Raw genomic sequence first — 13,650 nt, forward strand, 5'->3', positions numbered from 1 at the left:
TCCTACCTGTTGGCTGGATGTTGTTCCACTATTGACTGGAGTGTTAGTGCTGGCTGTGTTTGGTTTATAAAGTGTGTTTGTTAATTTGTCATGGCTCTCATTTGTTGTCTTGGATATTACAATAATATATTTTCTTTAATTAAAATGTTAAAAGACCTTTTACTTTGATTTTACATTTTCATGGTCTGCTTTCTAGCTAGTTTTCCTTTTTCTGTGGTTTTCAATCTAGAACTTGGTGAACCGACCGGCCATTTTGAGATTGAATTTATTTGTCGGAGACCGAGTGAAAGTACTTGCATTTTGTCTATAATTTTTTCTAGCTTTAATTTTTTTGTTTTGTTTTTGTTTTTAGTCCTCCTTGAATTGTTAGGTATAATCGGAAGAAAGATTTCAGAAAATAATATTATTGTAATAAAGTGATTGTCTTAAATATATATTATTGAAAAATACTTCAAATTATAATGTTTCCTCGACAATAGGGGTTGGATTTCGTGGGGTTGAGCACATGACAGTACGGTGGGCCTCTTTCAACCTTGAGTTATCGTAGCCCTCACCTGGAGCCGGAGGAGTATATATAATGAATGATCAAGAAGGCCCACCTATGGACTGTGGAACCCCCAAGAGAAAGGATATTCTGCGTAATTACCACCACGTTAGTTCCTTTTTGTATATACTATATGAGCTCAAGAAGACTTTTGTTAACACTCATCTTCTTTTGAATTCAGAAGTCAACAACGCTTGAGAGAGAGAACGCTCATGGAGCCGGCCAGGAGGGCTTCAGTACTCTCGAATCGGAAACAGAGGTTCGCCAATCACATTCGACCTTCGCCCTCGGAGGTATATATATATATAGCTCCTTTTCTCTTTGAGTTCCTTGTCCTCGATCGTGCAATTTTTCTTTATCACCTATTTCGTGGTTGCTGTGAAATAATTGTAGTTGAAGATGGTCCATTTTATGAATTTTTATGCTTTCTTCTATATATATGTGTGTGTGGCGAACTTAATTTTTCATAGAGAACCTGATTAAATTTCATGTTTGTGGTCGTTGTTATTATATTCATTGATTTGGGAAGTTCGATCAGGTAAATTTGTGCTGTCCAAGTTATAATGTGTTTCGAACTATTTTTCGATCTAGTTTATTTGATATTTACGGATATTTAAATGCCTATTGATTGGCTTTGGAGAAAAAGAAAAAAGGAAAGGCTAAGAAAACTCTGTGACAACTGCAATTCGCGAAAGAGAGACAATTTTAATTTTAACAATCTAACATTTTTCCCCTTTTGAAGGGATTAGTTGTTTATAGCTTATAAGCTATTAATATGTTGGAGACTTATCTGCATAATTTTTTTGTTCGATTAGGGGTGTACAACCGGTTGTGGTAGCGGTTATTAGTTCATAACCGCAACCATAACCGAGTCCCAGTTATTCTAATTTTAATAACCGCAACCGGTTGCTGTTGTTACTTACCGGTTGCTGTTGTTACCAACCGTCGGTTATCCGGTTATTAATCGGATAACTGATTTATATATGTTGAATTTTTTAGTTTCCTTTTTAAAAAAATAAAAAATAAAAAAATCCAATATTTGAATTCAATAACGTCATTTTTTGTCCTAAGTGTCCATATTGTACCAAAACTGTTTTGCAAAACCAAATTACAATCATTAATCAATTTCTGGAAAATTGGCAAAACAAGAAAAAACTAAAACATCAAAATGGCTTCCTCAGTTCCTCACCACTCAGCCAACAAAAAAGGCATTATAAATACAATAGAAAAAATAAAAAAAGTCTAAGATTGAGATCTAGATGTGGTTCAGAAGAGAAGAAGAAAAGAAGACAATAAACAGATCAGAAGACAAGAACAGACCGACAGTGGGCACTAGGCATCGTCGACGTGGGCACTAGGCGTCGTTGGGGTGGGCACTGCCGCACTGGGTGTCGTGGGCGAGTGGGCATCGTGGGCTGTGGCCGTGGGTGACCGGGTGTAGATTAGAGATACAGTACAGAGGAAGAGAAGAAGAAGAAAGAGGGAAAGAAGAAGAGGCCGGAGAAGAAAGAAGAAGAGAAGAGAAATGGCCGGAGAAGAAGAAATTGGTTGGCTCATGGTTGGGTGTGGGTGGGCGGCTGGGTGTTGAAGGTGAAAGACTGAAAGTGAACTTGCGGCTAAGTGTTTAGGACAGATCAGAAGAGAAGAAGAAAAGAACATACCGACAGTGGGCACTGGGCGTGTTGGGGTGGGCACTGCCGTAATGGGTGTCGTGGGCGAGTGGGCATCGTGGGCGACCGGGCATGGATTAGAGATACAATACAGAGGAAGAGAAGAAGAAGAAAGAGGGAAAGAAGAAGAGGCCGGAAAATAAAGAAGAAGAGAAGAGAAATGGCCGGAGAAGAAGAAATTGGTTGGCTCATGGCTGGGTGTGGCCGTGTGGGTGGGTGGTTGGGTGTTGAAGGGGAAATACTGAAAGTGAACTTGCGGCTGAGTGTTTAGGTTTAGGGTGTCCAGTTATATATATATATATATATATATTAAAACAGGTTTTGGTTATCCCGATTATTGACCGGTTTTTTAGAAGTAATAACCGGTAACCGCAACCGGGTACCCGATTACCTGGTTATTTGGTTGCGGTTATTTCTAGTTTCCTGATTTTTCCGGTTAATGGTTATTGTCGTTTATGGCCGGTTACCGGTTATTCGCGGTTATTAACCGCACCGCTTGTACACCCCTAATTTGATATACATGTGAACGTGAGCGTAAAAAAAATTGAGCCTCATATTAAAAAGACGTTATAGGTGTGAATTGTTAATAACTTAATATAGTACTGCAGTTAGACCCAAACTCATAAATTTAACATTTTGAGTTGAGTAATGTCGCAACATGTTAAATTATGGTCTTATTGTAAGATTACCGAATGTCAATATCCCTAACAGTATTATGGAGAAAATTGTTTTTGTTAGGACCTATTATATGATTGGGCCATATTTGGATCACATTTGACAAGAACACACTTGGGCTTGGGCTAAAGAGTTCTGATATTTAAATTCAAAATAAAGTGGGCTTTAATTGGTGTTTTAATTGAATGTCTATCAATGAAATGATGTTTTTGATCAAAAGTGATCTTTCATAAAAAGTTATAACGATTGGTCTTTTAGAAAAAAGAGTATATATATATATATACACACACACGAGCGACCCTATATGATCTTATTGATGCTTAAAGAATTATCTCTCTCAAATTAGTTCACATCGAATATTTTTTCTATCATACTATTCTTGCAGCAGTTATATTGCCTGGATGGAAAAGTAACAATGAGATAGATTTTGGTAGGGCTGATAATTTTTTACATGACCTGCGAATTCGACACGAAATTAAAAGATTATGGGTAAACTTGAAAGAGTTCAGGTCATAAAATGGTTGACCCGTTAGACCCGTTTAATAAAATGGTCATTATCGGTCAACTTGTTTGACCAGTGGGTCGACCTGTATACTTAAACATTTTTTTTTTCTACATTAAAAATTAAATCTAAATAATCATGTTACTTCTCTCTTTCTCTCACTATCTAAAGAGTAAAGATTAAACTAAAAAAACTCACAAAAGACAAAACAAAAGTCTATTTCTTTTACTGAGTTAGAACTTGAACAAAAAAGATAAAGACTAAAATAATAGCAGAGTTTTTTTTTTTTTAATTTGTGTTTTTGTTTTTATTTTTATTTTTATAGACTTTATTATATTATGGGTCAAACGGTTTGGGTCGTGTCAACCCATTTTTTAAGTAGGTCGTGTTAAGGTCGAAGAGTCACTCTTTTAACTAAATAGGTCGTGTCAGGGTTGATCCTTAACGGGTTCATAGGTCAAACGGGTCGTGTCAACCCGTTTTGACAGCCCTAGATTTTGGTAGGATAATTCGATGAATTTTAGGCCTCCATAATTTAAGGTAGTTTGAAGAACCCTAACATTTTCCAAAATAACTACTCGAGTTGATATAATTAATTATTGCTTACTTTATTCGTCAACCTAATGATATTATATAGGATTATACCGAAATGTGAAGTACTCTCGTAGAGATGTATTAGACCAATAACACTTAACAACTAAAGATAATAACATACAATGAGATAATCTCTTCTGGAACTTGTATGATTTTATACAAAATGCTGAGTTGTGGTGTATTTCATGATATTAACGGTCCCATTTCAACTGGAAAAGAAGTATGTAGTGCTCTGCTACCTTTAATTTCTCTACTGAAACCTACAGCATGTTCCAGTTTCAATAATTACATTGGGTTACATGTCCTGGCCTTGTTATGCAATCTTTTTTTTCTTTTTCTTTTTTTCAACAGGCACGCATAATGAAGCATTTATCATGCAACCACATTTGATGGTTTTGAAGTATGTCCAGGTGACCCTTTTTGGCTTGATATTGAATTTAACTTGCAGCTCATGAGTCCCGATAATGAATTTAGCTTGCTATTCTAAACTATAATAGGGACCGAGATCGTTATGTACGTGGTGACTACTGTTTTAGATATGGATACTGTATGATGGGCCAATAAAGAGATGAGGTATATAATTAAGTTTATTTGAAGGGAAGGGACATATTATTCCATGACAAGTACCAAACAGAGCCTTGGTTATAACCCTACTGCTGCCGCTGTTTGTATCTGCCTACTGCCGTTGAGACTAATTGTGGTTTTTTTGTCCTTTAATTACACGGAATATGGCAGTGTGGCTTTGGGCCTCTTGAGACCTGAAAAGGCTTTGGTTAGCAAATGGTAGCAGAGGGTGTGGGCTTTGCTGTTGCCTAGGCCCAAGACCAAGAGGGTCACCATGCACCGACACCTAGGTAACCAGGTATTCCATACTGTGATAATGTTACTTGTCATACTTCAAATGGCTGCAAAAAGACTCTACTCATTCTGATAATGAGAATTCCCATATCAATGGAGACGCCGTTATTGTTGGTTAGAATCTTTGGATCAAGATGAGATGGTGAAGTAGAAAGAAATTTCTGGCTGGCGAAGTCAAAGGGTTGAATAAGTGAAACGCTGTGTTTGGATTATCAAACGTGTTTAAGTCAATAATGGGCTTTCATGTCCTACGTGGTTTCTGTGTAATAACTGATTGTAATTGGTTACTTTGTAGTTAGTTAGGACCTCACCTGTCTATAAAAAGCCCATAAACGAAGAAAGTTTACCCAAAATTGTTTCTTCTAGTTGGAGGTCATTTTTCATTCAACTTTCATCTATTTCTCTACATTCCTTCCATTTCCATAATCTTTCCTAAATACTAAATAGGCTTACATTCTAGAAAGATAACAATTAATGATCCCAAACTGACATCTACAAACGTAAAAGAGATAAAACATAACAATTGCTAAACATTATCAATGATGACTTGGGTACACTTTGAGGTCTAATTAAGCCACTACACACGTCATTATCAGATATGCTCATTCTATTAGTATGTTCCAATTCATTTTACAGTTTCTTGTTTCTTATATAGCTATATATTCTATTTCTAAGCCAATGAAATATTGATTAAGAAAAATGAACCTTTGGCTTTACCTTTATAGCAGAGGAAGTATGACCATATCAAGCTAACTTGATAGGGCAGAGAGGCCTACATTGTAACACATGATTCCATTCGGCTGATATAGGCCACAATTCCTCTCTGATGTTGGCCCGGCCAGGCTTCAAATCCTCGTTGAACAGAGCAAATAAATAAACTTCAAGCGTCATATTAGGCCTCAAAGTTGTCCTTTCATTTTGAATTTGTCATCTCACCAGATTCTCATTGTAAGTGACGGCATTCTCTAAGGTTGCACCAATTTCATTGGGGTCTCCTTTTGATGGCCAACCAGTCTCAAAAACCTGAACTTCTATTCTACCAAAGCCTATCCTAACAATAGCAATAGCAGATATGACTGCATCTACTAGAGCATACAGAATATTGTCATATTGTAGGTTGGTGTGTGGGTCCATCACTCTTGTTTTAGAACCAAATTGAACATAATCCAAAGAAATACAATTTGGATTGTCCTTGTAAGCAAAAAATGGATAGGCATTGATCCAAAAGGGAGCTTTTGTGTTCCTCAGGAAGGCGGATATTACTTTTCAAGAATTTCTAGAGAATTAGACGTAAAGACTTGAATGTGTGATTCTAGGCCTAGCTGGTGTAGAGCACCATGAATGTATACTATGGCTGGAACAAGATACGTCAATAGGGTATTATCCTTGTGATTCTAGTGGGAGGAAAATGTGGCATAATATATATTCCGTACATGTGAGGAAATGCAAGTGGCAAATTGCAGAAATTTTTGTAGTGTGTCCCTTAAAGGAGGGAGCAACTCGTTTTCTACCGTGACTACCAATTCAACATTGGAATAAGTGAATGCAGTCAAAACTGGGGGATTTGTGTCGTAAATTCTTATTGATGTAAGCAGATCGAGTAGTGGCAAATTATCACCCACTCTACCGCAGTTCATTCCAATGAAAGTATGAAGAAACACAAGCAATGAGAACAATAAGTGCTTCATAATTAATGATCATAAATTGTCAGATGAAAATTAATGGATTCATATAGAACAACCACTTGGCTACAACATAAAAACAAAAACAGAAACACAAAATAAAAACAAAAACCGTACCTGAGAAACAAAGAGAAAATATAAGAAACATGTGAATTATGGTGACTCTACTATTAAAGATTGCCGCTGAGAGAGAGATTGAAGAGTTTTAGGCTCAAGCAGAACAAGAGTTAAGCTTAGCAATAGAAACACTCTAAAAACAGGATTAACATCCTCTATAATTTTTTAAAAAATTGAGATTTTCAAAGTATGTGAATGTAAACCGTTTTTTACATCGAATGACGTGAAAAATGCTACATATTAAAGATATGACATGTTATCGAGATAACAAAAGAAAATCATTCCAAAATGATTTTTCTTCATTTTTGAAAAGACGCTTCTTTCTTTACTAAATTAAAATATAATTTTTTTGCTCAAAGCTTGTTTACAACATAAAATGTAAGAACCTGATAAAAATATACTTAATTCTCATCATTAACATGCCATATTTTTAATATGTAGTATTTTTATATCGTTTAATACAAAAAATGACTTAAATTCATATAGTTTAAGAATCTTAAATTTTTTTTAAATTGTAGGACAAACACCAATGAATGAAGCAATGATACGGTTCGTTAACGAATCTATAAAGGTATTCTTCTATAAAAAGCATAGGAACGTTGCTTTTTATAGATCCGCTATGACAAAATTCGTTATCTAATGATGCCGACTACCGCATCCGTCGGCACAAGGTTACCCAACTCTGTTAAAGACAGATACATTTTTTTTTTTCCCAAACAATAACGACAGTTGACAAGTTGGTCATGGAAAATGTGTAGGGCTTTTTAATTTTGAAAAAACATCCTAGTAGCTATTCGTCCACTCAACATTAGACAGTACTAGTGTACTGTGATGTATCTGTAAGTTTTTTTTATTTATTTTTTATTTTTTTATTTTTATTTTTTAATGTTTCATATCATGATTTGATCTTTTGATGTGATTCCTCTATTGGTATCATGATATATATGATTTAAATTTTTAAGATGAAGCTCTTATTATGTTAAATTTGTGTTCTAATTAAATTTGTAATTGATTTTTTTTTTTCTTTCATGACTTGATTTTTTAAGTACGAAAAAATGTTGAATACTCATTAGAAAGCCTTTTGAGTTGCCCACAAGAAACAAAGAAATACTAGGCGCTTTTGGGTCTTGGGCTTTTGGATTGATGCCTTAGGTTGGACCTCTGCTTTCATAAAATTGGTAGGCAATATCACCGGAGAACAGGATCATTTTTATTTTATTTAAAATTTTATGGTTAAGATTTAAAGTTGGTGTATTTAATAGTGTATATGAAGTCAATAAGCTTTTTTAGAACTTTAAATATATGAAATCATATACACTGTTAAATGTACCAACTTTAAATCCTGACCATAAAATAAATAGTATTCTTTTAATTTGAAAACATCTCTATCCAGTTCTCTAAATCACATGCATTTTGTATTTCATCTACAAATGCTTACCCAAATATAAAGAAAAACTATAAATGAAAGCATAAGTGTTTTTTTCTTTTCTTTTTAATTTTAATTTTTGCCTTTCACTCTTTCTTTTATCATTTCTCCATTATCTTCTTTTTCTCCTCCTTTTTACGGAAACTCAGACCCAAATGTTTGAGTATTTTCTGAATAAAATATTGGAGAAAAAGAAATAAATAAAAATACAAAACATAACCATAAATTTGAAGATAAAGTAAAATTCTTGTACAGAAAGTAAAATATATTATTCTAAAAATAATCTTCAAATATTTTGTATGATTATTTCCATTCTTGAGCTAATCTTATTTAATAAATAATCTTAAAATTTTATGCCCGATTTTCTCCTGCATTAGATTGTTATGTATTTTTCTAACATACGAGAAGCATATTTTTTTAAATAAACATGTATTTCTCACATGTTATATTTGGAATATGTGTGTTTTTCACATGCTAAAAAATACATGAAATATTTTTTACAACCCAATTTAGAGATAAATGTAGCATACTCTACAAAAAAAATTGCATTTTGCCATTTGCAGGTCGCCACGTGTATGGAGGCTATACACGTGGCAAACAATTTGCCACGTGTGTGAGACGTGGTAGATTTGCTTGTTGCGAAATGTACAATTAGCCACGTGTACAGTAAATACACGTGTCTACTGTGCCACGTGTATATTTCGCGTGGCAGACTATCCGCTGTGTGTACAGTAAATACATGTGGTAGACAGTCGACACGTGTACAGTAAATACACGTGGCAGACTGTCTACCACGTGTACAGTAAACACACGCGGCAGACTATCTTCCACGTGTATAGTAAATACACGTGGCAGACTGTCTGCCGCGTGTTCCACAAAATACACGGCTGACAGTCTGCCATGCGTATATATTACACGTGGCTACTGTGCCACGTGTACAGTCAATACACATGGCATAATAGTTTTTTTTTTTTTTTAAAAAAAAATTAAATTTATTTTTTAAATTATTTTTTGTTAATTTCTTTTTTTTTTTTAATTTATTGTTTCCACTCAAAAATATCACAAAATCTATTTTACTCAAAAAAATCACAAACTCAAATTACACAAATCAATAATTAATAACGTGTTTGTTAACTATACAAATCAACACAACAATATCTACAAATTTGAATACCATATACTAATAAACGTGTTCGTTACTAACAAACAATAATTATACAAAATATCTACAAATCTGAAGGGCGTCCCTGCGAATCACGAGGTATCGTCCTAGGCGTGTACTCGTCAACCAGCGATTGCTGCACAATGGATGGTGTAGCGGGTGATGGTGTCCCAATAAGGGAGTTCTGGCTTAGTCGTCGTCCAATAGGCGACAACAGACTAATTGTTGTCGCATTACCAGCAAGTAATAAAAAAAAAAATTAAAGTATATAAAATTATATACAAATTTAAACAAGTAATGAAAACAAATTAAAAATAATTTTGTCGTATACACAATATGAATCATACTTGCAGATGCAGTACTAACAGATGACGTACTACCTACGTTTGCAAGTGAAGACTGCTAAGCACCATGGCATACATGTGATGATCCCATAGAGGTCATGAAGGCCTCAAATTGTTGCATGCGCTGCTCCAAGGCGTCGAATTGTCGCACACGCTGCTCCAAGGCGTCATTCCTCTCTCTCTCTCTCTCAGCCCGTAGCATCGTCTCCATTTCTGCCATCTTCCGGTCATGTACGGCCCAATCCCGAGATGTGCCCTCAGATGGTCCCCCTTGTGAGTGAGCCCTGTACGAAAAACACGTCCCACGAACAGGAGTAACATTCGGCCCAACCTGCCGAACCCTCCCCTCATACTCAGGCCTCCCAACCGCTTGTTTGTACGCGTCGTTCGGTGCCCAACACACTGTGTCTTCTGAGACGCTCTACGTGACGGTAGGATCACTGGATAAACCCTGCGTCATCCTCTCCTGTATGTCGTCAACATAAAATACACATCTATTGAATACATACTTTATCACACGAATAACTTAGAAATATTAGTAAAATATATCAGTAGCATATGCATAGGACCCGTGTATGGTCATTCAGGTAAGTGTCGTCCTTCCTTGTGTACGTCTTCACGAACGACTCAGCGCAAGTGGGGGGCGTACCAGCTGTAGATGCCTGTTGCCATCCAGTTTAAATATATAACAAATAGTAATATTTTTTTAATGTAAATATAAACAATTAGGCACAAATATTAAAAAAAAAAACATATACATATATTTGTTCATACCTCATTGTAATTAAATCTAGCATAACTTTTGGATCCCAGACAATGGGGGAGGTCATTCTGCTCTCGCATCCGTTTCATCCGTTCACAGGCCACCTACGCATTGAACATTTCATAAAAATGTAAGCATTGACACTTAAAGTAGTAATAAAATAAAATGAACTGTTATTAAAAATACACAACATTATAGTAATACAATCAAAGACCTACATATCATTTTTTGCTCAGTGCACCAATCTCTCAGCAGGTACTCCACATCTGTTGTGTCATACTTCTCAAAAACTTTCTCTGACACTCTCGCACGAATAATCTCGGGCGTGTCACTGTCTCGAATAGCTAGCTTGGTTCTAAACTTCGACTTCCACAAGCGGTGCTTACGGCCAATATCAGCACATGCTTCGTATTGTGCCTTGTGCTCGTTTACGGATACAGGTAGATAAAACTGCTCCTGCACATTCAATTTAAGCATTAATTTTATAAGTTCAGCAAAAACTTAATCTTAAGTTTAATTTAAATAAATAAACCAATTAGTTTCATAAACATACCATCAGTGCGTCCCATATAGCCTTCTTAATCTGCTTATCTACCTTCGCCCATTCGCCCCGCATATGTATGTAGGACCCGCTCCTGATAAGCATGCCCGTAGCACGCCTAAAAAGATTGCCGGCTTGTCCTATGGGTTGTGTTGCAGCATTGTACTGCAACACAATCTTCTTCCCCTTTGGGAGCACCCAATTCCTCTTTGGGTCCTTAATCACCTCTTAATAGATGCTCCCATCCGGGTTGTACCCTAATCAAAAAATATAAAACATTTAATTGTTTAATACTAAAAAACTTAATTATATTAATAAATTTATAATTTTTTCAAACTTAATATTAATTATAGGTAACATAATATGAGTTTTAATGACGTATAAATATGTACTTACCCATCAACTGAATTTGGTCAGTCTGTATGCGCTGGGTGCTGGGTCGCCGCATGCTCCTCGCCAACCCCTTTCGCCAAGGGAGTCTGCTGATCATCATCTGAAAGCATATCCTGGGGGTTATCGGGGGCCAACTGGCAATAACTCAACATCGCAACGTCCCCCTCACGGGGCATCTGGCTCTCCCCCAGATCTGGCACCTGACTCTTACCAAAAAGCGGCACCTGTCTCTCCCCAGAAAGCGGCACCTGGCTCTCCTCAGAAAGCGGCACCTGGCTCTCCCCAGGTGCCGGGTCTTGGGGCACTGCCGGTGCCGGCATCTGTCTCAACCCCATAGCCGACATCTGCATCTCCCCCGTCTATGGCAGCGGAAACCTATCATTATATGTCTCACTATCAGATCCACATGCCGCAGGTCTAGTATAGGGGTACGGAAAGGACGACATATTAACCCAATGCAGGGTCATCCCATCATAACCCTCTGGCACGCACCATTGAGTCACATGACCCGGTGAGGTGATCCCATCTGCGATAACGTCGGCATCATCGAATATGGAAAACAAGAATATCCAGTTGTGCTGGTCTACCCTTGATCTGACGTGCTCATCCCAGCCGTACCTGGCAGCAATGGTCTATAAGCATCATCTGGGTGGTGTGGCCACACCGCAGTATTTTGTGGCGCCGGAAATGTGGACGTGGTCGTGGGGGGCACGGGTAGGCGTGGTGCCCAATGTGCATAAGGAGGGGGTCTCTGGTCCATCGATACCTGCAAACAAATATAGACAAATTAATTAAAATATTAATTTTATATATTACTAATGAACGTGCAAATTATACAATGATTGTATTTATTAACCCATGTATGTCACAAATTAAAAAAGTATATTGAGTTTAAGAGAATTGTACCAACAATGAATATAGCAATCATTGTATAATGGTACCTTAAATAGGATCAATGTCAGACTTGTCGTACTCAAATTCATCATTCATATCATGTAGGTCAGCAGTGGCTAGTACGAACGGTACGCACTCGTGATAAGTTGTACTTGCATCATTACTCCCTTCCCCCTATCCAACGTCGTACACGTTGTGCAGTTTAGTCCTCACGGCACAAACCCAATTTGGGTTCCTTCCATCTTTGACGTAAAATACTTGATCTACCTGAGATGTAAGTATGTAAGGCTCGTCAGTAATCAGTTCTCCCATGTAGACGAGATGATTGAAGTTGACAAACACTAGGCTATAATCGTCTATTCTGAATCCTCTATCCATTGTGGGGTCTGCCCAATTGCACTTGAATAGGACGTACATAGTCCTGTCATAGTACTCGACCTCAACTATATCGGTTAACTGTCAGTAGTACGTTTCGCCTTCAACGGTTGGCACACATACACCGCTGTTCTGAGTCCTCCCTTCCGCATCATAGGCAAGCGTGCGGAACAGTTTTCCATTTACTACGTACCTGTTGTACTTGACTGCTATCTCCTTTAGCCCTCTACAATGCATAACCAATTTGTGGCCCAATTTCTCCCTACGTTGATCGTCCAGGACATCAACCTATGTTATAATTACAAATATTAAAGACCACATTGATTAATTACGGCATATAGCTAAACCCAATCTTAAAATTACACCGAACACGCAGAAATTTTATATACGAAAATACCACTATTTCCTTACATATGCACGGTACCATTCGCAGAACTGTTCATGATGTTGGGCTTCAATAAGAGCCTCCATGATGCGACCCCTAGTGCATGATTGCCTAAGCGCGTCTTTGTGCATCCTACATTCAGCGGATACAATTATATACTAATTATTATTAATATTTTTTTTGAATTCTGTTAAATATGTAAACACTACTTACATCCGCAAATGGAGGAACTCTTCAGAGTTGAACACAATATAACGATGAATCTGGTGCATTGTCAACCGGTTCCAGCTTGCACAAAGTAATATAGACGTCACCCTGCAGTCGGTCCATCTTATCGTGTGTTAGCTTGGTTGACCATATGCCTCTGAAAAATGCAGACATCTCCACAAGAGGTCTAACCACTTTATCTGGCAGTGATTGACACAATGCAATTGGTAAAAGCTGCTGCATCAGCACATGGCTATCATGGCTCTTCAACCCCGAAATTGTACGTTCCTTGAGCCGAACACATCGTGAAATGTTCAAGGTATATCCGTCCGGGACCCTCACATTTTGAAGAACCTTCAGGAAATTTTCTTTGTCCTCCCTGGACATCGTATGACAGGCAGCGGGCATATATGTCTTACCATTTGCAGCTGTGAATGGATGCAACTTAAGTCTCAACCCCATTTCCTACAAGTTCAGCCGAGCTGCCAGGTTGTCCTTTGTTTTCTCTTTGATATTCA

The 13,650-nt window shown here is 37.1% G+C and overlaps 1 protein-coding gene and 1 pseudogene across 2 annotated transcripts in view; one reads left to right on the forward strand and one right to left on the reverse strand.

The window, feature by feature from the left end:
* Window positions 1-712: 712 nt before the first annotated feature.
* Window positions 713-13,650, forward strand: part of LOC133876490 (uncharacterized) — a 53,622-nt gene continuing 40,684 nt past the window's right edge. Inside the window, exons 1-2 of one of the 2 annotated variants that reach the window (XR_009901549.1) lie at window positions 713-837; window positions 4,337-4,531. Coding sequence is in view for 1 of the 2 variants with exons in the window: in XM_062314779.1 (XP_062170763.1) it covers window positions 757-837 (81 nt within the window). In the remaining variant the exon portion in view is untranslated. Of the gene's footprint in view, window positions 838-4,336; window positions 4,532-13,650 lie in introns of those variants that run through there. The other variant, XM_062314779.1, reaches the window with a different exon arrangement.
* Window positions 5,481-11,606, reverse strand: LOC133874684 (glucan endo-1,3-beta-glucosidase 11-like; annotated as a pseudogene).

Source organism: Alnus glutinosa, chromosome 8 (assembly GCF_958979055.1).
Source record: "Alnus glutinosa chromosome 8, dhAlnGlut1.1, whole genome shotgun sequence".
Taxonomy (NCBI): domain Eukaryota; kingdom Viridiplantae; phylum Streptophyta; class Magnoliopsida; order Fagales; family Betulaceae; genus Alnus; species Alnus glutinosa.